The sequence below is a fragment of the Sesamum indicum genome, linkage group LG3 (genome assembly GCF_000512975.1).
Source record: "Sesamum indicum cultivar Zhongzhi No. 13 linkage group LG3, S_indicum_v1.0, whole genome shotgun sequence".
Taxonomy (NCBI): Eukaryota; Viridiplantae; Streptophyta; class Magnoliopsida; order Lamiales; family Pedaliaceae; genus Sesamum; species Sesamum indicum.
In genome coordinates, this window is record NC_026147.1 from 17,265,519 (window position 1) to 17,291,829 (window position 26,311).

Here is a 26,311-nt window from a genome sequence, read left to right on the forward strand (position 1 = left end):
TGTAGTGGTCGCTGCCAACCAATTCAAGAATTGGTTAGCAGATCATAACCACCCAAGACATTTATCAGATTTTATCAATTCTCCACTCATTTTCTCTCACTATATCCTCCCTAGTAAAGTAAATCAATCCAAGACCACTCTTGCAAACGAGATATATTGAAAAGAAAAAAGAAGAGGGACAATGCACTCTCTCCTGTCCTGTTATTGCTCTTCGTTTCAATAAATACATTTTCATATCAGGTAAACAAAAATGAGAAAACACATCTATGCGCAAGCACACAAAACTAATACAAATGACATAAATAGACCATAAAAACACACAATACCCGTAATGAGCATAAAATATTGTGAAACTATGGTGATATCCTGACGAGAAAAAGGGTTGTGTAGAGAAAAATAAAGACTTAGAAATTGAAAGAGAATGGTGGCATAATTAACAAGACGCAGATGGCATTCGTTGGCGCAAAAGATAAAAGCAACACCTCACTTCTTCTATGTTCAAAAAGGACCAACATGCACACACACACACACCCCACACACAATCACACCCACACACTACATACACACACACAAAGAAAAAGACGCCTAGACAAGGAAACGGAAAAATCGGAAAGAGGGGGCATTTTTCAACAAAACTTATTAAATTTGTGGTCAATAAAATTGAAAAAGAAATGCAGTAGGTGATTAGAAAAATATAAAAATATATTTCTTAACATCATGATCTAAACAGAAACCTGGTACACCAGATCATGATTTTCAAAGAGGTTGATCCAGAAACTCGATAATATTAATAACAAAATCATTGCCCAAATACAATTACATATATAAAAATCGATTAACACCACAGGTTCAACAACTTATAGGCCTAATATCCTGGTTTCTGCAATACCAAAATCACATTACTAGGAAACTGTTACCACTCAAATATGTATCAAACTGCACATAAGTACCTGAAATTTGGGCAGGTGAATGAATACTTTTTTACCTGATAAACAGTAAGCCACATGTAAGCACAAACATGAGTCAAGTATCAGCTACAACATACATAACTGATTAATTGTTCCTGAGCAAAAGGACCATTCTCCCTATTCCATGTGAGTACCCAAAAATCAAGGTGATGCTACAGAAACTACCATGTGATTCAAGGGTGAAAATTATAGAGACCATTGTTAGCATGAAGGAAATCAAAATGGCTAATTTTCAGGGTTCAAAACTACAGCATTTTGTAGTGGTCGCTCTCATCCAATTCAAGAATTGGTTAGCAGATCATAACCAGCCAAGGCATTTATAAAATTTTATTAATTCTCCACTCATTTTCTCTCACTATATCCTCCCTAGTAAAGAAAATCAATCCAAGACCACTCTTGCTAACGAGATATATTGAAAGGAAAAAAGCAAAGGTTCAATTCACTCTCTCCTGTCCTGCTATTACTCTTCATTTCAATAAATACTGTTTCATATCAGGTAAACAAAAATGAGAAAACACATTTATGCGAAAGCACACAAAACTGATACAAAGGACATAAATAGAGCACAAAAACACACAATACCCGTAGCGAGCATAAAATATTGTGAAACTATGGTGATATCCTGCACGAAAAAAAAGGGTTGTGTAGATAAAAGTAAAGACTTAGAAGTTGAAGGAGAATGGCAAATGTAACAAGACAGAGATGGCATTCGTTGGCGCAGAAGATAAAAGCAACACCTCACTTCTTCTATGTTCAAAATTAAAGTAAAACATATTCTACCGTGACACACCCACACACACACACACACCCCACGCGCGCGCGCACACCCACACCCCACACACACTCCCCCCCCCCCACACACACACACCCACACCCCACACGCACACACACACACACCCACACACCCCCCCTCCCCCCACACACACCCCACACACACAAACACACACACACACAAAAAAAAAAAAAAAGATGCCTATACAAGAAAATGGGAAAATCGGAATAAGGGGGCATTATTCAACAAAACTCATTAAATTTGTGGTCGATAGAATTGAAAAAGAAATGCAGTAGGTGATTAGAAACATGTAAAAATATATTTCTTGACATCATGATTTAAACAGAAACCTGGTACACTAGATCATGATTTTCAAAAAGGTTGATCCAGAAACTCGATAATATTAATCACAAAATCATTGCCCTAATACAATTACATATATAAAAATCAAGCAACACCACAAGTTCAACAACTTATAGGCCTAATATCCTGATTTTTGTAATACCAAAATCACATTACTAGAAAACTGTTACCACTAAAATATATATGAAACTGCATATAAGTACCTGAAGGAAGAAAAATAACAGAAACTTGGGCAGGTGAATGATTAGTTTTTTACCTGATAAACAATAAGCCACATGTAAGCACAAGCATGAGTCAAGTATCAGCTACAGCATATATAACTGATTAATTGTTCCTGAGCAAAAGGACCATTCTCCCTCTTCCATGCGAGTACCCAAACATCAAGGTGATGCTACAGAAACTACCATGTGATTCAAGGATAAAAAATTATATGGACTGCTGTTAGCATGAAGGAAATCAAAATGGCTAAAGTCAGGGTTCAAAACTACAGCATTTTATAGTGGTCGCTGCCAACCAATTCAAGAATTGGTTAGCAGATCATAACCACCCAAGACATTTATCAGATTTTATCAATTCTCCACTCATTTTCTCTCACTATATCCTCCCTAGTAAAGTAAATCAATCCAAGACCACTCTTGCAAACGAGATATATTGAAAAGAAAAAAGAAGAGGGACAATGCACTCTCTCCTGTCCTGTTATTGCTCTTCGTTTCAATAAATACATTTTCATATCAGGTAAACAAAAATGAGAAAACACATCTATGCGCAAGCACACAAAACTAATACAAATGACATAAATAGACCATAAAAACACACAATACCCGTAATGAGCATAAAATATTGTGAAACTATGGTGATATCCTGACGAGAAAAAGGGTTGTGTAGAGAAAAATAAAGACTTAGAAATTGAAGGAGAATGGTGGCATAATTAACAAGACGCAGATGGCATTCGTTGGCGCAAAAGATAAAAGCAACACCTCACTTCTTCTATGTTCAAAAAGGAAATAAAATATGTCCTACCGTGACACACATACACACACCCCACACGCACACACACACACACAAAAAAGACGCTTAGATAAGAAAATGGAAAAATCAAAATGAGGGGGCATTATTCAACAAAACTTATTAAATTTGTGGTCGATAAAATTGAAAAAGAAATGCAGTAGGTGATTAGAAACATATAAAAATATATTCCTTGACATCAGATCTAAACAGAAACCTGGTACACCAGATCATGATTTTCAAAGAGGTTGATCCAGAAACTCGGTAATATTAATCACAAAATCATTGCCCTAATATAATTACATATATAAAAATCAAGCAACACCACAGGTTCAACAATTTATAGGCCTAATATCCTGGTTTTTCCAATACCAAAACCACATTACTAGGAAACTGTTACCACTCAAATATGTATGAAACTGCACATAAGTACCTGAAGGAAGAAAAATAACAGAAACTTGGGCAAGTGAATGATTAATTTTTTACCTGATAAACAGTAAGTCACATGTAAGCACAAGAATGAGTCAAGCATCAGTTACAACATATATAACTGATTAATTATTGCTGAGCAAAAGGACCATTCTCCCTCTTCCATGCGAGTACCCAAAAATCAAGGTGATGCTACAGAAACTATTATGTGATTCAATGGTGAGAATTATAGAAACCGCTATTAGAAGGAAGGATCAAAATGGCTAAACACACCAAAGTTAGGGTTCAAAACTACAATATTTTGTAGTGGTCGCTGGCAACCAATTTAAGAATTGATAAACAGATCATAACCATCAAAGGCATTTATCAAATTTTATCAATCCTCCACTCATTTTCTCTCACTATATCCCCTCTAGTAAAGTAAATCAATCCAAGACCACTCTTGCTAACGAGAGATATTGAAAGAAAAAAAGAAGAGGGACAATCCACTCTCTCATGTCCTGTTATTATTCTTCATTTCAATAAATACTCTTTCATATCAGGTAAACAAAAATGAGAATACACATCTATGCAAACATACAAAAATGTTACAAAGGACATAAATATTCCACAAAGACACACAATACCTGTAATGAGCATAAATATTGCGAAACTATGGTAACATCCTGCACCAGAAAAAGGATTGTGAAGATAGAAATGAAAACTTGGAAATTGAAGAAGAATGGCAAATGTAGCAAGACGCGGATATCATTCGTTGGCGCAGAAGATAAAAGCAACACCTCACTTTTTCTATGTTCAAAATGGAAGTAAAACATGTTCTACCGTGACACACACACATAAACACATACACATACACACACACACACACCCCACACACACCCACCCACCCACACACCTACACCACACACACACCCCCACAACTTGGGACGGTTGTGCTTTGCCAAATTCGTAACCCAAAAAAATATTCCACCTGACGTCATCTTTCAATGTCCGTTTTTCAAGCATTCCAAAACGTTCCTGATCATGCCAAATCCCGCCTTTTTGTAGTGATATAACAGTAGGTTCAGAGTTATATCTGTTAGGATAGATTAGTTTGAATATAATTTGTTCTGACAAATACTCGAGATTATGTAATATTATTTTAAGTGAATAAAATCAGTGTTTGCTTATTTGACATTTACTTCGTTGTGTTCATTCTATATGTTTGCATCCGCTTGAACATCACAATAAAGCCCACAGACCAATTGACAACCGTGCAGTTGGGCCGCGCATTGATGGCGGTCTTGAAATCAACTGCCAAGAGGTTGGGTCTAAAACGTTCCAAGTCGAGAACCTTGAGATTGGGCATCGAGAGTCCTATGGAGAGACTTGCACTAAGAGTCACATTCAACTAATGAGTACCGTGTTTCATCGGTGACATACGTGGAACGTATATGCGATCTTAGTGGGTTGATTGACTAGGTGTTGAATCAACTAAACTGACTCATGGGGATCGCCATATGGAAGCTTTGGAGGATTGGTTGGTATGACTTGAATCCCTGGCTCCGATAGTACGGGAATAGTCCTCAAACTTGAGGAATCACAACAATCACATGCATACGATTACTGTATCTTGGATGTGTGCAAGAGTTGATTGTGTCGCAGACGTGATCATCATATGCCTCGTCTAGCGCAGATGGAGTATGTAGCCAGGACGGTGAGTTCCAAGAAGAGGATCCATCCCCGATCAGTATTTGATAGAAGTATCTCCTAGACACTTGAAGATGCGCTCACGCCTTACGAACCTATGGTCACAGTAGTTGATTGAGTAGGAAAAGAGGTTCCAATATTCAACTTATATTAGATTTTTTACTTCTAGATCACATTATCGTTTCACTTTATTTTGAAATATAACAATGCCACATGACTAATACGCTATTTTTTTCTCTCAATTTTCAAATGGAAGTTTGCGGGAAGATTGAAACCGAATTTTTTTCAAGTTATATGACTATTTTAAAAAATTTGTAAGCAATGTGATTGAAAATATACTGTACCTAATTATGGGACAAAAAGTACAATATCTCTTAATTTGGGCATACATTCATTTATATATACGGCATTGGGTTTTCCGCATTCCGAACCCTCCAAGAATTTCTTGTATTTCTCATAAACTCATACACTAATAAAAAAAAGTGTTTTTTAATCATAAATGATCATAATTTAATTTTAAATTATACTAAATCAATGCTATTAATTATTGTTAAACAAAATTTATGAGAAAATTTAAACTTTTTTCACTGTTAATCAATGTATTTATTTATAATTTTTAGCTATGATCATAACATTTGTTATTATAGTTAATTATAGCGAACAATTCTATTTTTTCTAGCAATAAAAAATGAAACATGATAGGAAACAACTGAGATTATAGAAGGGGCATATATATATATTGCAAAATACATTCAAATGAACATGCATGGATTACACCAAGAAAATAAAAACACAAACGTTACAAAAACTAAGAATCCGAAAGAGAAATACATATTTAGCTACGAAACTAAACACAATGTTAGGAACCAAACCCATCGACCTTACGAAGCATTCAACATGCATAACTATAATAACTTACTAGTTACTACCCCTTGATAAAATACCATTCCCAAATTTATGGTAAAATGCCACCAACACCGCCGCCAACCCCGATCCCGCCGACTTTACCTATCCCGCCACCGGCGCCTAGTCCACCCACCCCTCCTAGCCCACCAAGCCCTCCTGCCCCACCAAGCCCTCCAAGTCCAAAAATCGGCAGCACGCCCACGTAGCCACCGACGCCGCCCCACCCACCAACTCCACCGTATGTAATGAAGTTCTTCTGGTCGTTGAGACCGCCGTGTGTTTTGGACGGGGGCTAATGCATTAGTATTAGGGTTTGTTGCTTCATGAGCAGTAGTGTGATCACTACTAGGTTTAGTTTGGTCTGTCGGAATATTTCTTGCAGTTGCATGTACCACTACTATTAGTACAAGCACAAGAGTTACGTACAATTTGGCCATCTCTTTTTCAACCCTTTTACCTCTCTCTCTCTCTCTCTCTCACACACACACACACACACTAAAACACACTCGAGAGCACACAGGGAGGATGTGGATGAGGTTTGTGATGAGATGGGGTATTTATAGGGTAATTTTGAGGTATGAAGAGGTGGAGAACAGTTGTGAATATTGAGAGAGTAAATGTTGGCATTGAATTTTGGTATAACAGTCTCGAGAAAAGCATTACATTTCTGATTTCTGCCAGCAGTGGGAACAGAGTTAGGTGAAGTCATAAGGAGAGACAATTTATTAGAAGAACTAAGAGAAAATGTCAACTCAGAAGGAAACAAAAAAAAAATAGGGATGATTAAATTTTTCTCCCCAAAAGTCTGAAATAATTATATGTAAACTTTTAGTGGTTTAAAAATTTGAATTTAGCACTCCTGATATTTGTTTTCATCTAATAAATAAATTCACTCATTAGTTAAAATTTATTGAATTTGTTGATATTGACAAAAAAATCAGAAAAAAATCTATATTTATCTTTATTACTGATTTATTGTAGGTCAAATAAATACTTTTATGATCAAATTACCCTTATATATCTTTACGTATTAATTTGCTTTCATCTAACAAATAAGTCACCCCATTAGTCAAAACTCATCGAATTTGCTAATATCAACAAAATAAAAATTGGATAAAAATTCATACTTCCCCCCGATTGATTTATTATTTATTGCACGTCAAATAAATTTTTTTTATGATGAAAAATTACCCTTACACATTTTTATATGTCAATGCAACAAGTCAGTAATAGGTCAATCAATGATAAATATCAACGTACTAGAGGGAAGCAAACTTAAGAATATTAAAATATAATTTTTTAAATTACAGAAAATTTGTATTTAATTATATCAAATTCAGAAAAAGAAAAGGGTAATTATCCCTATATAAAAGTTTTATCCATCAAAAAATTAGAGCAGAGCAGCATGAGTGGTCTGCATTTATTTCCATCATGGGATTGGGATACACAGAAAGTCAGCTAATTGAACCGCATGCATGCACTTCATGCAAGCTGTGTTTGCTTACACTTGTTGCAATGGTGCGAGGACATATTTAATGTACCAATTCAGTTCTTTTTCACTTTTGTTTTCAATCTGTGTACTCCAAATTCTTGGTTGTTTTCTGACTTATGTTTTATTTCTATGTGCTTCATCTATGTGTATATGTATACATATATATGTATAGGCAAAATTGTATTTTTATTCGTTTTTACATATTTTTTTTTTTATAAATTTAGTCCTGAACATCTCACATTTGGTCATTTTTTTGACAAATTTAATCCTGTGTTGATAATTGCGGTCCTAACGATCTATAGTTACAGGATAAAAAATGAGACTTAGTGCAGTATGAAGAAGACCAAAATTATCAACACAAGACTAATTAATTTACCGAAAAAGGACCAAAATATCATATATTGAGGACTAAATTCGTTAAAAAATGACAAAATATGTAATAAAGTAAATTACAGAACCAAAAATACAAACAATCTAAAATTATAGACCCAAAAATATAATTTTTCTATATATATAAATGGTGCTAGGAGTTGTAATTCATCAGCTATTTTATATATCGACGTCATCATAAAACAATAAATTATTCCCTTCATAAAAAATTCCCATGATTTAAAAATTATAATAGATGCGCATTATTTATAAAGATAAAACAAAATTAATGTGATTTTTTTAAAATTTTTAATCATGATTGATTATTATTCATCATGATTTTAATTGTGGCCGAAATATTTGAGCCACAATCAATGTTTTGGTCTTACTTATAAAAATAACGATTAATAACTATTATATAATTATGGTTAATTAATATTTATCATAACTATTTATATTTAACCATACCAATTAATTATAGCTAGCAAGTTATATGTTAAACATAATAAAATGGTCATAATTCTACTAGCTAGTGTGTTATAATATATATAATTGACCAGTGTTTTCTTTTTCCTATTTTATGTGTTAATAACTTCATATGTTATTAGGTAGGGTTATAATATATATATATATATATATATTTTTATTCAATTTGAAAATATTTCCAAAAAAATTATAATATGTGATTTACAACACCATTCAATACATTCAAATTCAAAAAATAATTTAATACATCAACAATTCAAATCAACGAATACATTTAAAAGAAATAAAAAAAATAAAAAATTACTATAAAAATAGATCATACATCCATATTTATAGAACTCAAATTTATGGTATCGTAAGACCTAATCTTACCGATCAAACAAAAGCTCATTAGTAGAAGTATTTCAAATAGGTGAGCAACAATTTTGTGTCTTCGGTCAAGGGAAATTGTTATAATTTTTGTGGTCCATGACCATTATAAGAAGGCCCAAACCCCATCAGCCCAACTTCTTCACTGGATGGCTTGGCCCACTTAGTCATGGGCCACTAGTTTTAACCCGGCCCACTATGTGTCTGACCCATTACCTGACCCTGACCCGGCTACTATACTTAATATAAAATCCTAACCCATTTCCTCGTGCGCCGCTGTGACGATTGCTTCTCCCTCTCTCTCTCTCTGGTTCTTCGCCACCTTATTCCAATGACATCAGAAATCTGTCACCGCCTCTTGGTTCTCACTTCCTCTTCCATATCTCTCATCTATAAAGCCATACATGGCTTTTGATCCCTAAGCAACCCAAACAAAAATATCCTCTCTCACTCTATAATCGATTTTAGTTCTTAGTGAACTGCTTCTGAGAAACTAACCTAAGTAGTTCTAGTGTGGGTCTTGGTGATGGAGATTCTTAGTGATTATTGTTGGGTTTTCGAGCAATCGTGTTGGGTTTTCGAGCAATCGTGAGAGTTGTCGGCCTTTGGTGGCTGAGGTCCTACTCTCCGGCTTTTTGGCTCCCTGAGCTGATCTATTGGGTTCTTTAGTGTTTTGTCATATTAATATCATTTTTACTATTGTATATTCATTCTATAATCTGTTTCTGAAATCATTGTATAAGGTTTTGAAAACCCACCATTATCTCTGTAATAGTTTTTAAAACTCAAATAAACTCTGAACAAATCTTAATATTTTAAATAAGAATGATGTGTGTTGAAATTGTAGAAAAATTAAAATTAAGCACCAAAAAACAAAAAAAAAGATCTTTTTAGCGAAGGTGTTTGCGACGGAATTTACAATGGACAATAACCACTCCCGTCGGCATAGGTGGAGTAGGAAATATTTCCGATGGGAGAAGAATCCCTTTGGAAGAATTGCGACAGGTGAGGATGCTTTGATGTTCTTGTTATAAGTTATGTCAGTTGGACAGAATATGGTATCACTGATTTTGATAGGTTTTCGCAATAACATTGAGAGGGATTATATTATATTATATCTAAACATTTTGGGACGGACGTCGAGATGAATACCCATCTCAATATTTGCTAAATATTGAGACATGTTATGCGGCAAATGTTCGTCGCAAATATCACAAATCTAGTGACTAATTTGGTACCGAGTTTGCAACGATGGTTGTTGCAAAATTTGGGAAGTGTTTGTGACATGTATGGTCGTAAGTTGGGGCAATTTTTGCAATAAGAGTCTTGATTTTCAAAGGCTGGAATATTTATATTTTTTTTATTTTGTGACGGATTGGATGTCCCCAAAGTCTGTCACAAAATGATATTTTTATTCTTTAAAAAAAATATTAATTTTATTATTTTTAAATTAAACTATGTTTTTAAATTGAATTAATAAGTTGAAATGGTATGCAATCTCATAATATTGATATTATGACTTTATTACATTATGGTATGACATAATAAACGGCGTACAGTGTAGAAATTTCAATTTTTCATGCAAGAAAAACATGAACAATATTGTTCAAGATTCCGTGATGTGGATTGGAAATGACTTAAATCTCGATGGGATTGACGAACAAGGCGACAATGTGGGGCTTCAAAACTTTTTCGGGTCGAGTGTATCCATCTTCGTTGTTCTTGTAAGTGACATCTATAATGCGTTCAAGATTCAGAATTCGGATTAGAACATCCCTCGAGTAGGAAGATGGCCTAAGGCACCCCTCATTGATATCCTTCCATGCATTTGTAGCCATTTCAAACAACTTATTCACAGCCTCTTCCTTTGTAACCCTATTTTCCTTCATGTAGCATTCGATGCCAGTTGCAATTTGGCCTCTTTCCTTCTCAACCTGAAATGCAAACAATCAAACATATTTAGAGAAAACCAATCAGTCCCAACTAGTAAAATTTTGTATGTAAAATTGCATAAGCATACCTCATAAGTAGCTATGTCATCAATGACTCGACAAATTGTTAGGCCGGCTACAAGCATCTTAGGTTTCTGTCTTAGCCATTCGAATTCTTCCCTTTTTGCAGATTCAGTTCCCAGCAACGACGTCGTTGTATGGTAACAGTAAGTGCAGGTGATGAGAGCATTGTTGAGGTACTCAGTAAATGGTGGCAAGTATCCCTCAATAAACCATTTGGCCTCAACATGGTAGCTCCTCACCAATTCTTTAAGCTGTATCACATAAATGTGGAAAACAAATTAGTCCGGAATACAATTTTAGTTCTGTAATTTATAGGGAGTGGCATTTTGGTCCTGCGCGAATTGATTTTCGTCATTTAGCCTTGCAACTTTAAAATATTGAACAATTTTTCCGTTAAGGCTTTTAGAAGTCATACAGCTTCTTTTGCATAGTATACGGCGTAGGATCTTCCTTCTTGTGCTAATTCTTCTTCAAAATGTTCATAGAGCTCCAAAAGGGCTCTGTAGAATGGTTTTATGTAATTCGGGAGTCGATCAATCTCGCTTATATCCCACCTAAATTAACAAAAACAAGGAAGCAAATTATTTATAAGTAACTTATAAATAATATAGATGTATAGATGTATATAAATTAATTTCATACTTTATTCAGTCTCTTTTTATACCTCTCAAAAGCCTCTGTGAAAGCATTCAGTTCTTCGATCGTACCATAAGCATCATAGGTATCATCAATTATGGAAGTCATAACAATAGTTTTAGTAAGCATAATTCGAGCTCGAGAATATTGAGGTTCATGGTAGACTCCCATAGCCCAAAAGAAGCACTCAACCGCTCTATCTCTAGCGTACGGAAGCTTAGCCACGAGGTCCAATTCTTTCCACCACCTGCATATACCGTTGGGTTTGAACATGTCCTTAGCTAGGCGCAACAATTATGTACGCGTACATATGTGCACGACGCATACATATATATCTTAATTACCAACATTACCTTGAGATTTCATGAAGCTCTTCTTTGTGAAGCATCTGCAGTAAATTGTAATCCAATTTGGCAAACCTAAGAAGGGTTTCATTTTTTGATTCGTGTTCTTCATAGCTGGAGATGAAATTACGTGCTTCGATTCTTGGATTGCCCGAATGCAAAGGTTGCACTAGAGCATGCACAACTTGTTGTCTAAGGGGTGAGCCAAGATTTGGTGCCATGGACTTGAGATTGGCTGTTGCAAAAGCAAGACCTTCTTCAAGGATGTCTTCCCCATGTATCCTCAGGTGTGCTGCTTCATACAAGCTCAGCAAACCCCTTGCATCACTCTTAAGGGCCTCTTGGAATTTTCCATTATCATCCTTGAATTTGCTCAAAATCTCTGAATTTTTAAAAAATAAAATCGTCTGTGATTCGGAAACTTACTGAATGCAGGTCAAATAATTTTATTTAATATAGAGAAAATTAATAGAAGGATCATGTCCAATTTGTACCGGAAGATATACGATGTCCGTGCTGCCTGAATAATCGAAAATGAAGTGAAACAGTGTACAAATCATAGGCTTCATCCTCATAATTCGTATTGAGACTGAAGAAACGTTCCAACTTGTCTTCGATCTCGCTTTCAAAGTGGTAAGAAATTCCCAGACGCTCAATTGTGTCAATCAGATTCATGGACTCCACCATTTCACTGCCTGCAGCCGTCAGCATACTCCTCACTTCATTCTTCAACACTTCGATAGCTTTTGAATATTCTTCTTTCACCTGTTGACAATCGGAAACATTTTGTTAACATTGTACGAGACGGTACGTGGTCGTTCCAAAATTGTCACATTATGTTTCCACCAGAGATTCTAATCTAGACCGAGTTTAGTCGAACTTGAATTAATTATATTGCAAATTCAATATACTTGTTGTGTGATTGATGTATAGTTTAGGAAACATAACCAATTACATGATTGCTACGTTTGGATCAGAATATTCCATCCGTATACGAACTATTTCCCATGTCGGCTACTTAAAGCTCAGATTAAGTTTAAATGAATTTGTGCTAATTATATAGTAAGTATGTATTTATCGTCTGATTGATGTATAATTTCGAAAAAAACGATCAGTAACACTTTCAACGTGATTGGCTTGGTGAGGTTCATTAATGGAGAGCAAAGGAAATTATATTAATTCTTGAGATTGTTATAGTAATAAAATAAAGGCTTAAATAATTTTTTAATTCTATAATTTTGGCACTTCGACATTTTTATTCCTTATTTTTCTAAAATTGCAAAAGAGTCTTGTAACTTTTTGCCATTTCGCAATTTTGGTCCTTTTTGTGCCCGCGCCACGTCATGTGTTTTTCAAATTTATTGTTCATATTGGCAAAAGTGAACTGATCAAAACAAAAGCCCCAATTCAAAAGAATGAGACATGAGATGCACATAATTTATTCTAGCGACATTTGCATAATCCAGCACTGGAAGGATCACAAAACTATTTGGCAATCTTAGAAAGATAAATGATAAAAATTCTAAAGTTTAAAAATTCTAAAGTTTAAAAATTATGGGACCAAAAAATATATTTAAGCCCAAAATAAATAAATATAATAGTAATCAATATCCTCATTTATGGACGTACTTAGCCTAATTTAGAGTGAAGCACATAACTCTTTTCAATTAAATCCTGATTTCATCTTCTTAATTGCTTTACCTCTAACCAAAACTAGCTACCATGCACGTATAAATATGCAGGAAATAGGAACAAAAAACACAAAGAGACAAAAAAGGACCTGAGTGTCCGAAGTGTATTTGATGAATTGATCGCCCCATAAGCTGGGAGAGAAGTTGGCAACTGGTCGGACAATTTCATCGTTGCAGTTTACATTAACTTCGACAACTGATGCAGCCATTTCACACTCTCTGTAAATTCCGAGGGACGTACACAGAGATATTAGTGTAGTGAAGAAGTGTTGGTGCTCATAAGCCAAATGGAGTACCTCTATTTATAGTGAAGAGGTGACTAAGAATGTCACTTCTGTCGTCTTCATGTGCTCTGATTTTTTGACTAAGACATTTATTTGACTGATACATGAGGAATTAAACAAAATCTCAATCTCCAAATGATACGTCTCTTTCTAAAAATTCTATCTGGTTCGAGCGAATCTCAACCAATTATATGACAAGTATAATATACTTATCAGTCAAATAAAGTGTGGTACACTTGTTCTGTGATTAGTTTTGATTTGGCCAAACTTGATTCGGGTAAAAAATTTTCATCTGCTCAGGTAACTGAGTAATTAGATGGGGTTTTAACTGGGATAAATTATAAATCAACACTTGTAGTTTCTATAATTATAAGTACATGCTTATTAGATCAAAAATTACATATAATTATTTTTTTAAGGTTTGTTCCGTCTTATAATTAAATTACCATCCTTTTTTTTTTCTCGTACCTGACACAATCCTCTTTTTGTCGTTTTCTGTCTACATAAATGTGGTCCAGGTGGGACCGCCGCGGAGTATGTAGGCTGCTGTGGACTCTTCTTATTCTTTATAAAATACATGAAAATGAGTATGAGCATGGAAGGTGCTAGAAGGCACAGGCTTCATTAGTTTGTCCTTATAATTATACTCTACTCTTATCGTATTTCGTATAATTATACATAAAATTTTTTGACGTTTATTTGTATAATAGATTCATTCGTTAATCAATTTTCACATAATATTTTATATCAGCAAAAGAAAATAAATGAAAATTTATATTTACCCTCAATTGATTTACTATTGAACTGTTATATGTCAGACAGACCTTATGGTTAAACTACTTTCATATATTCTCAAACATTAATGCATGTGAGGAGGTAAATTTCCATCTTTATAAGAATAATTTGGTCAAGAAAAAAAATCGTTTGACCTATAATAAGTATGTAAGTCAATCGATAGTAAATATAATTTTTCGTTCAATTTTTTTTATGGATGTTCGCAAATAATATGTTTAATTATCCCAAATTTTTACTTCTAGATGGGCGTGAAGTGATTTGCTTTGAAAATGGGCATGAAATTAAGGTTGATCTTTGAAATTAAGGTTTATGAGAATTTGAGCATACATTGAATTGATTTGAATGACAGCAGAAGTTAGATTTATTTATTTATTTATTTTGGTACAAAAGCACTTCATGAATTAAGATAAAAGTAAGATTGATTTGAATGTTTGATGGAGTTTGGAAATACTTTTCAAATTCGACATAGTTAGGATTTAGGATTAATTACACTTAACCTCCTCTAAAAATATAAAATTATATTTTCTCTTAAAAAAATTTAAAAATTGTATTTACGCTCCTTTAAAGATTCACTATTTACATCTGACGCCCTTTAGGATAAAAAATACTGACATTAAGAAACAAAATTGAATAAATCTACACCCCTCATTTGACATTTTTATGAATAATTTTGTACTTATGAATGAAAAAATATAATAATGTTAAACTCTCTCCATATATATAAATTATATTTGTCGCTTTATAAGTACAAAAATATACATGGGAATGTTAAATGAGGGACAAAATTAAGAATTATATAATTTTTTTTTTTTGCTTATATTAACATTTTTCATCCAAACTCTAACGCAAAGGGATCAGAAGTAAACCCAGAATTTTTGCAGGGAGCGTAAGTATAATATCAAAACTTTTCTGGAAAAAGATATAATTTAATATTTTTAGAGGAGGTCATTGTAATTAACCCTTAGAACTTAATTTGTTATGCATTATGCATATCTAATTAGAAGATGTTAGTTTCTAATGTGTGAGTTTACAAAATTTTGAGTATGTCTTGTAAAAATGTTTGCAAATTTGAAAGATATCTTAAAGTATTTGGTAGAGTTTTATAAGTTTTTTTTTCTTTTTTAACAAAAGTTATTTCTTTTTTAATCCCTTTAGAAATAAGAATTGACATTTTTTCCCCAAAAAAACTAAAAGTTATACTTACCTCCTTTTTTAAAATATTTTATTCATTAAATTTTTAAACGAAAAATACTGATATTAGTAAAAAGTTTCAATAAACTTTCAATTTTAGAAGATCTTCATATTTCGTTGTCCAAATTCCCCGTAATAATATTTTGAAACTTATTGCAGAAGCGTAAAATTAAAATAAAATGAGCTTCAAATACTTCAAGACTACAAATATAAAAAGAGCTTGATAAATAAATGAAATCAGAATTAGAAAAGGTTTCGACACAGATTGATTTTAGCAATTCAAAAATCTCTTTAAATTTTTTTTTTCAAGAAGCAATTTTTGTAAAGGTAAAATAAAATTTTTTCAAACTAAAAAATTAAAGCTCAGGGGGGTTTTCGAAAGATTTAATACTTTAGTGGATAATTGATGTGGGGTGAATACTTTCAAGGATAATAACTGTATTTAACCCTAAAAAATTCCGAACAATTTTTCGGATGTTTCCATTTATGTTTCCGAGGGTCGCCTTGACGGACTAGATTACCATAAAGGTGGCAGGAAATCCGTTTGAATTGCTCACTTCTGTTTCGTGGTTGTTAGTTTGTATGGTGTTAGGACTGTCCTTTTCATGGTTAACGACTGTCAGAAAATTCATCGCAATCAACGGCTATTTCAAGGACAAATTTTCAGAGTTTGTCGAAAATTTGATCAGCAAAAACTAACCTAATTTTTTAGATAACTAGATTTATTAACTAAATTTGTTTAAAACTTCAAAGCAAGTAAGATCGTGTTAATTAGTGTGATTATATCTAATGGTCGGATTAAAGTTAGATGGTTCAATTGACTGGTGGCGAGTAACAATAGATAATTACAGTAACGTACTTAATTAAAAGTTTGAACGTTGAATTAGCATATACATTTTTCTTAAACAATAATAAATAAAATACCTAGTTTTTTTTTTCTAATGACATTCAGGTGTATTGTGCAGATGATACTTATTTATCATTAATTATTAAAACAAATATATTATTGATCGATATATGGGAATTTTTTTCTCGATATGTTTAGGGTCCGGATCAGAATTACAGTGTTAATAGTGTATTTTATACATTAAGAAAACAACTATATTAGTAAAAATGTGGTTACCTACTACAAATTTATGGTATTCAGTATGAACAATTAGGTGGATTAATTTACTTAGATGTATATTATTATTTATAATATTTTTGGAAAAAAACAAATTAATATTTTTCTGCAACTGAAGCCAACACATTAACTATAGGTAAAAGTTACGACAAATATTTTGATTATAGGTAAAAAAATCATACTGAAAATTAACAACGGTTAAAACTTAGATGCGCATTTCAAGTTTTTATTGACCATGGTGGATAGAATCAATTTACGATGATTTTCAAGTCTTAGTGATTATACTGTTGGGAATAATCAATTTTTTTTACAGTGCGTGGTATCTATTTCAGTGAGGTGGTGCTAGGTGCTTTCTTTCGCTGCCTTTGAGTGAGTAATCTATGGATGCAGTAGTTCGTTGCGTTCAAAAATAAAATAAAATAAAATTTAGGGGGCGTGTGTGTAAATTATTATAACCACAATTTCAATAGATATAACTGTAATTTAATAAAAAGCATAAAGTGTTAGGTGTATCTCGACTTAACCTAAGAGGTGTCAACGTAATTTACCTAATTAGTATAAAGAGAGTACTATTTTTACTCCATAGTTTAATTCTTCTGGCTTCGGCGCTGACCAATCCAGATACGTGAAATTAAAATCCATTTCGTATATTTTTCAACTTGAACCATTTGATATTTGACTACATAAGTAGAACTGAACTAAAATTGAATTTTAATATTTTGCCCATATTTTACTCTTTCAAATCGTATTAAGCGAGTCGAAACTTATAAAAAAACACAGACATAGCACTTAAATTGTTAGGCAAATGAACTTGAGTCTAACAAGTAAAAAATGGACTCTCCAATTTTTCTCTTTTCTCTCACACACACTAGCACACCTCACAAAACACACACTAATGGAACACCCATGGACGAGGTGGCTGGTGATGACGAGGAGTGTCCGGCTGATGATAGGACTGTTGAGGATGGTGGAAGCCGGCGGCTGGTAGACGCCGGCAGCATTTTTCCAGCGAAAAAACTGAATTCTCTGGAAGGTGAAGGGTCACATTCAAAACAGCCGGCCTTTGATGGTTTTTCGACAGTAGATGGCCGGAACAGTCTCACAGAGGATGGAGGAGAAGGTTTAACCATGAAAGACAGCAGTTTGGGGCCTGATCGAACTAAAAATTCAGATCTGCCATTTTTAGGGTTTGTGGCAGTCGAAGGGTCGCACGGTGAAAAGATAGTGCAAACCAGCGATTTTTCCGACCAAGGATGGCTGCTCTAGCTTCGTTAGAGGTGGAGGAATTGTTTCCATGGAGAAAGCAGCAATCTTGGCATTGAAAGAAAGGAGTTCAAATTTGGGGTTTCATGGTGGCGCACCTCTAAACGCCGTCAATGGTGGCCGTGACAACAATCCATCGCCGGCAGAATTTGATATCGATGAATTTCTACAGCTAGCCAACAGGGTCGTGGATGGAGACGAAGGAGCCATGGCTACGCTCAATAATCTTAAAATTCGATGGGAAGAAAAGTTTGGCCATAGGGTTTCACAACGCTAGTGGCGGCACCGGTGGCTGGAGGACTTCAGAAACCTTGGAGAAATATATTACCAGCGCCAAAGATTAGTCTGGCCGGAATACTAACGGGGGAGATGACAAAAACTGCCTTTCCACCGACGGTTTCTGCAAAAAATGCGACTGCTTCATTACTTGAATTTTCCGGCGAGTTTGGTGGACGAAACGTGACGGAGATAATGGGCAGACGGGCATACGACGGTTCTGATGGTTTTTTGACCGTTCTGTCGCCGAACGGAGGCTCGGACGTGGTGCAGTGTGGAGATGACGTGACGCGAGTACTTAGGGAAGACGATGATAACGTGACAGGTTACCTAGATGTTGACTTGGATGTTGATTCACCTGCTGATGTCAGTACTGATGTAGCTGCCTCTGATGACTTCATTGCTGACATCAGTGCTAACACCACTGCATCCCCTACAGTGGCTGCTAATGTCATCAACGAGAAATTGAAAAAAATGCTTGTTGCTGCACAAATGGGTTCCATTCATACGGGATTGTTTGTGGGGAATATTCCACTCCATGCATATCCGGATACGACAGATAAAATTGCTCAAGCGTTCAATAACTCGACTCGCAAGATGCTATCATATGTTGCTCCCACTGTGCAAAATGGGGAAGTGATTGTGAGGCTGGCACTAGATATTATTTGCACGGGGTCTAAACAATGGAGGACTACGGCAGTTGGATATTTCCTTGGAAAACGACTGTATTTCCACCATATGAGGGAATTTGCACTGTCAATCTGTCCGGATTTAACTGAGGTCACTGCCACTGCTAATAGTTTCTTTTTCTTTTAGTTCAGATCAATCATTTCTATGGAGGATGTTATTGAAGGGGAGCCATGGCTATTCCAAGGCCAGCCGATAGTATTACAAAAATGAGAACCGGGCATGGCAATGAGAAAATTGAAGCATACATAAGTTCCTGTATGGATAAAACTACAGCAACTACCGATGGAATTATGGACGGAGGAGGGTCTAAGCATAGTGGCCAGTGGTGTCAGCAAACCCTTATACCCGGACGCAATTATGAGGGCATGTATGAGACTGAACTTTGCTCGTGTATGTGTCATGCTGGATGTGACGTCCAAATTATCGAAGCACATAATTATTATGACACCAGATGAAGATGGGGGAGAATCGCCATGCAAAATTGATGTTGAGTATGAATGGCTACCCCCGATGTGTACTAGCTGTATGACTTTGAAGCATGCAGGCAAGGAGTGTGCCCTTAACAAAGTCGCTAAACCGATCAAGACACCATTTGCAATATACGTCCCCAAAGTAAGGGCACCGAGAGCACAGACGGTGTCTAAAAATGATAAGGAGACGGCGCCGAACCGAGACAAAGAATTGATGATGATTTACAATTTATTTGATGATTTACAATTAATTGATGATGCAGAAGGTTCATCATGGGGTCCTAAGCCATGCAGCCCCACTGAATGGGATCCATGTTGAATTTGGCATTGTGGAATGTTCGAGGCCTGAACAAAAGAGACCACCAGCTGGCAGTCAAAGATATTATTGAGGTGGGACCCCAGTTTATTCATTATCATATTACTCTCGAGCACAACATGAATCTGTTGCTATAACTGTTGTGTATGGTGCTACTGAGATAGCAGACAAGAGGGAATTATGGGGTTCTCTAGAAACCCTGGCTCTACAGTATGCTGATATCTCGTGGTTGGTTGGAGGCGACTTCAACACAATTAGGGACATGAGTTCAATAGATGTATTTAGAATGCCCTCTGCTACCATTACCCATGCAGGGGGAATGGTGTATTTGCCACAACAAGAGCATGGGATCCTGCAACCTATAGAAAAGGCTTGATCGGAAGCTTACTAATGATACCTAGACGGTTCGATTCCCAACAGCTTACTATTCTTACCTCACCCCTCGTACGTCGGACCATTCTCCTATGGTGATACATGGGGATAGGCAGCAACAGTTCTGAGGTATGTTTCGCTTTGATAATTACCTCACTCTCTCACCGGACTTTATTCCTGCAGTGCAGAACATTTGGCAGCATGCGATCGTTGGCACCGCTATGTTCTCTATTACTCGAAAACTTAAAGCGCTCAAGTCTATTTTTCGGGAACAATGGAGGAAAAAATGGGACTTATCACAAAATGTTGAATTGGCTAAAGGGTTCCTAGAGAAGGCACAAATGTTGGTTAGTGCCAGCAGACAGGACGAGCTCTACCTTTCGTTGGAACATTGGTGCAAGGTAGTGCTTGCCAAAGCGGCAAAACTTGAGCAGATCATGTTACAACAGCGGGCTAAGATCCAATGGATGAAGAGAGGTGATCAGTGCTCTCGAGTGTTTTTTCAAAAAATTGCTCAGAAGCGAGCGAATAAACGGATCCTACAAATTAATGATGCCCAGGGAATCCTTCACACGACACCAGAAGAGGCTATACAGAAATTTGTCTCCTAATATCAATCTTTGCCAAGAGGGGAAAGGCGACAGCAGGTGATGGATCTCCGATATCTTAGACCATGGGCACGGCATAATTTAATGGAGAAAGAGGTTGCTTTTTTCACTGCCCCTTTCTCAGGAGAGGATGTCAAAAATGCAATATTTGATATCGCTAAGGATAAGGCACCAGGACCGAATCGGTATTTCTCAGGCTTCTATAAAGCCGCTTGGCCTGTGGTTGGCGAGGAAGTTTCCAAAGCAGTTCTGGATTTTTTTATGACAGGGAGAATTCTTAAACAAATCAATAGCACAATTTTGGCGCTCATACCCAAGGTACACTCTCCCATGTCTGTTGCTGACTATCGACCAATTTCATGTTGTAATGTACTTTATAAGATTATTAGAAAACTCATTGTCAAAAGGTTGAGTGCGGTTTTGGACAAGATTATAAACCCCAGTTAGGCTGCATTTGTCCCCGGGTGGAGCATACGGGACAATATTCTATTAGCAGAGGAGCTATTCAGTGAATACAAACAAGCCCGACGGCCACCTAGGTGTGCATTAAAGGTTGATATTCGGAAGGCGTACGACACTGTAGAATGAAACTTCCTATTATCTGTACTACAGTTATTTGGGTTCCCGGATATGTTCAATAAATGGGTTGAGGAGTGTGTCACAACACCCTCATTTTTGGTTGGGATGAATGGCAAACCACATGGTTTCTTTCTTGGGGCACGAGGACTGAGACAAGGTGATCCCCTCTCTCCATATCTCTTTGTGCTAGTAATGGAGGTGTTGCATATGGGGTTTCTGCAACTGATAGAGCAGGATATGAATTTTACATTCTATTGGAAATGTGAGGCATCCAAAGTCTTCCAGTTGGGATTTGCTGACGACCAGTTGTTGTTTTGTCGGGCTAACACAGAATCAATTAGGGCCCTGAAAGATGGACTAGATCGATTTGCTTTGTGGTTCGCACTTAGACTAAATGCAGAGAAGAGCCACCTCATTATATCGAAATCTGCACAGAATGTGAAAGAACAATTGTTAGTAGTGTTGGGATTCCTGGAGGGTCATCTCCCGATGAGGTACCTGGGGCTTCCTTTGATCTCCTCTAGACTATCTATCTCTGACTGCCAACCATTATTAACTAAAATTGATGCATGTTTTAATGGTTGGGAGGGTCTGACATTATCGTACGCGTGTAGACTGTAGATGATTAAAATTGTTCTTATATCTCTGGGTGTTTATTGGGCGTCGACATTCTTATTACCAAAAGGGATTATCAGAGATATTGAAAAGTAGTTACAGAATTTTCTATAGAAAGGTACTGAAAATAGTGGCTACCCAAAGGTAGCGTGGAAAGAGATTTGTAAACCAAAGGAGGAGGGGGGTCTCGGAATTCGAGACATTGGTATGCTCAATCGTGCACTTATGTGTAAAAACCTATGCAAGGTCATCGATGTGACTGGACTTCTATTTGGGTGGAATGGCTGCTTCATGGGCGCTTACGAGACAATTTCATTTAGACTGTCTCGGAGCACCGGGGACCGTGGGGGTGGAAAAAATTATTGCGGTTGCGGACTTGGATAAGACCAGTGGTGGATTATCAAGTTGGAGATGGGAGGAGTTTCTATTTATGGAAGGACCCGTGGCACCACCTCTGTCCCCTTATCCATAGATTCCCGAGAGGGTCTGCTTGTTTGGACCTACACGAGTCTACCATGTTGGACGCGGTAGTACATGAGGGACAATGGAACTGGCCCCTGATTACGGATAGGGAGTCCCTGGAGATTACCCGCATACTACCCTAGATCTATAGGGGAGATGATCGTATTCAGTGGAAGTTTTCGACTGGAAGTCCCACCACCCACGAGCTTTATCGGATTTTTAGTGCACCTGGATCGAAAGTAGACTGAAATTCGCTACTTTCGGGATCTTTGATGATTCCTAAACATATGTTCATTTAATGGCTTGCTATCTTGGGCAAGCTTGCCAGAACGGACAAACCATGGTTATCTCATCTTGGGAACTGCGTGCTTTGTAATGATGACCACCTCTTCTTCCAGTGCAGATTTAGTAGACGATGTCTTAACTCTGTTCGGCGTATTATTTGATTTCAGTGGCCTAATAGGGGTTGGGCAAGAGATATTGAGTGAAAAGCAAGGAAGTGGAGAGAAAAACACATTATCAATATTGCATACCGTGCTTTACTTGGTGCGTGTGTGTACCACATTTGGAGGAAGCAGAATTTGAGACGATTTCAGCACGAGGAGAAGCCTCCTAATACTGTAGCTAACTTGATTGTTGATGATATTAGACAGCGTATTCTTAGCGTTGAGTTAGCTAGCTCGATCAGTACATATGCATTATACCGACTGTGGCCCATCCCTTGGCCTGACGAGGATACCGCCTGAATTGGAGCATTGTTGTACTATATCTTTTACTTATGAATAAAAATTACATTTACCCAGAAAGAAAAAAAAAAAAAAAAAGAACTTGAGTCTAATCTTCTTCAATGGGAAAAATTGCAATTTATATCCCTCTGCGATTTTGTTCCCGGCCCCTTAGTTTTGTACTCACCATATTGCATTCCATAGCTTCACAAAAAAATTACAATTCCAGTCTCAAATTTTAACTCCATTCAATTTATGGCAGAATCAGCACGGGCACGGCACGAGCTCATTAAGTTTAAGGCAATTGAAGTTGTCTCAGTCAGAAATTTAATAGCATTAAGACTTAGGACTGATACTGCGAGCTTGCAAGGATTGTGGGATGTAACGTGGTGCGTTCGAAATCAATTTTCATACAATGCAATTTTTACTGAATTTTTCTGAGTTAATGAACACGATTTTATTACAAATGGAACAAATATATCAATGTTTTTCGTGCCTAATTCATTTAAATGGATTTAAATCCATTTCTCAATAAATTGAATTGAATTGGAGATGGGGAATGTACCATTTTAACATAAAAACCTATGTATGCATGCCTTAAGGAAAATGTATTTAGGTCAAAGTGCTCTTAGGTATTATCTCGACCTGTAAAAATATAGTTAGAATAGCAATTGATCTCATATGATATTAAAAATGAGCAAATTATTCCCCTATAAAAAAATATAACAATTTATTCCCCTATAGTTTTTAAAATGAAGCAATTTACTTTACTATCTGAAGAGGTAAATTGCTTCATTTTAAAAACCATATAGAGATAAATTGTTGTATTTTAGAAAAATACAGAGAAATGAATTGCTATTTTTTTTTATAAAAAAATAATTTACTCATTTACAAAATTACGGATGATAGCTTGCAATTTTTCCTAAAACTGTACATTAGTAATTGTAACATCGAGTCGTGACTATTCAACGTGTCAGATATTGTGACTATTCAACATCGTGGGAATGTGGGATTCACAAATTAATATGTACCACATTCAACTTTTTGTTGTGACTATGGTCAATTTATTAATTTTCTTCAAATATTTACTGTTGGTTACCAAAATTTTCCTCAATTCTCCATTTTGTTGTCTAGTGCAAAATTTTCCTCATTCATGCATCAAAATATTGCAAAAATCAAGTAGCAGATTTTTGTCTTGGCTGCGATGGCTTAAATATATTATTGGTATAGTAATTTTGATATTTTGATATTTTTATTTTTATTTTTTTAGACATAAAAAAATAATTTTACAATTTTTTGACATTTCGCAATTATGGTTTTCACGGTGTCGGATATTGCAAAAGCCGTCGGAATAAATCATGTGTGTCTCACGTGGTTCATTTAAATTGGGGTTTTATTATGAGTGGTTCAGTTTTGCCAACATGGATTAAATAACACGGCCCATGATTTTTTGGGGCAATATTTGCAAAATCTGCACCGGAAGGATTAAGATTGCGAAATGTCAAAAAGTACAGGACTCTTTTGCAACCCCTCGAAAGACTATAGATAAAAAATACAAAAATTGTAAGGGGCATATAATTTATTTCGAAAACTTTTGCAAAATCCGGCACTGGAAGGATAAAAATTGCAAAATATAAAAAAAATATAGAACTATTTTGCAATTCAAAAAAAATAAAAAACATAAATGTCTAAATATCAAAATTACAAAATTTAAAGTATATTTAAGCCTTAGTACGTAGACTACGGTACCAACAGTACTAAGAAATTTCACGTAGTAATGTATTTCAAACTATTTGTAGAGCTCCTTAAATAGCACTACAAAAGCAAGAAGAAAAAGAAACTAATTGCCTAACTAACTTGACACGTCAGACTATGACCTACTAATAGAAACGTGAAAAAAAAAATTGGATTTTTACAAGCGAGGCAAAAAAGAATAGAGGCAGGCAGTGGTTATGGCGGAGGCAGATCATCCCTCAACATCCCCCCTCAAGATTGACTTGGGGAAATGTAAACCAAGCCCAGCTTGGAGAAAGAAGAGGCGATAGCCCGACCAACAAGCAATTTTGTAAACACATTTGCAAGCAGTTGCTTACCATAAATGTGGGAAGAGGGGACAAACCATTCTTGTATTGTCCCGAACCAAGTGACAATCAATTTCCAAGTATTTGGTGTGCTCATGAAAGATGGGATTGGCAACAATGTGGACCGCAGCCTGATTGTCATAGTATAGTTGAATAGGAATTAGAATGGAGACCTGAGGATCCTCTAACAAGAATGAGATCTATTGCGATTCATAAACAATACTGCCCAAACTTCTATACGCGGCCTTTGCTGTAGAGCATGCAATAGTAGGTTGTTTCTTGGTCTTCTAAGCAATCAAAACCTTCCCCAAGAAAATGCAATAGCCAATCAAGGATTTTCTTGAGGCAACACAACTGGCCCAACCAACATCATAGTATACAGTAAGCGTGAACAGGTTAGATGATGGAAAGAAAAGAGCCCTTGTCAGGGCAGCCTCTCAAGTATCGTACTAGATGTAGTGTTGCGTCCATATGAATCTGACAAGGTCTATGTACAAATTGACTTAATGTTGTGCTCCATAAGAAATATCTGGGCGAGTAAAACTCAATCGTCTATATGGTTCAGGATCAGCTAAACTGGGAGTAGCAGTGGAACTTAGCTTCATTCCCAAAGGAAGAGGAGTAAGGGTAGGTCTAGAAGATAAGAGATCAGTATCCTCTATAATATCCCCATATATATTTATGTTGTGTAACAGAAGTCCTAATTGTAGACCTTGCTATTCCTAAATCGAGGAAAATATTTGGCATGTCTAAGGTCTTTGATGGTAAATGTCGAATCTAGATACTGCTTAATTCCAACAATCTAAGACTTTGATGGGCTAGTGAGCAACACATCATCCACATATACCAACAAAACAAGCAAACCATTTGTAGCCTTCTTGATAAACAAACAATGATCGTGTGGTGACTAGGAAAAGCCATAAAGGA

At 35.8% G+C, this 26,311-nt stretch overlaps 2 protein-coding genes across 2 annotated transcripts; one reads left to right on the forward strand and one right to left on the reverse strand.

The window, feature by feature from the left end:
- LOC105158634 (vetispiradiene synthase 3) lies at positions 10,330-13,815 on the reverse strand. Its single transcript, XM_011075447.2, has 7 exons — positions 13,624-13,815; positions 12,338-12,608; positions 11,853-12,225; positions 11,528-11,746; positions 11,279-11,417; positions 10,869-11,114; positions 10,330-10,782 (listed from the first exon to the last, which is right to left on the reverse strand). Exons 1-7 carry the CDS (start codon positions 13,741-13,743, stop codon positions 10,486-10,488), a joined length of 1,665 nt encoding a protein of 554 aa, XP_011073749.1. The 5' UTR covers positions 13,744-13,815; the 3' UTR covers positions 10,330-10,485.
- Positions 20,965-22,122, forward strand: LOC105158725. Its single transcript, XM_011075565.1, has 2 exons — positions 20,965-21,240; positions 21,535-22,122. The coding sequence occupies exons 1-2, from the start codon at positions 20,965-20,967 to the stop codon at positions 22,120-22,122; spliced, it is 864 nt and encodes a 287-aa protein (XP_011073867.1).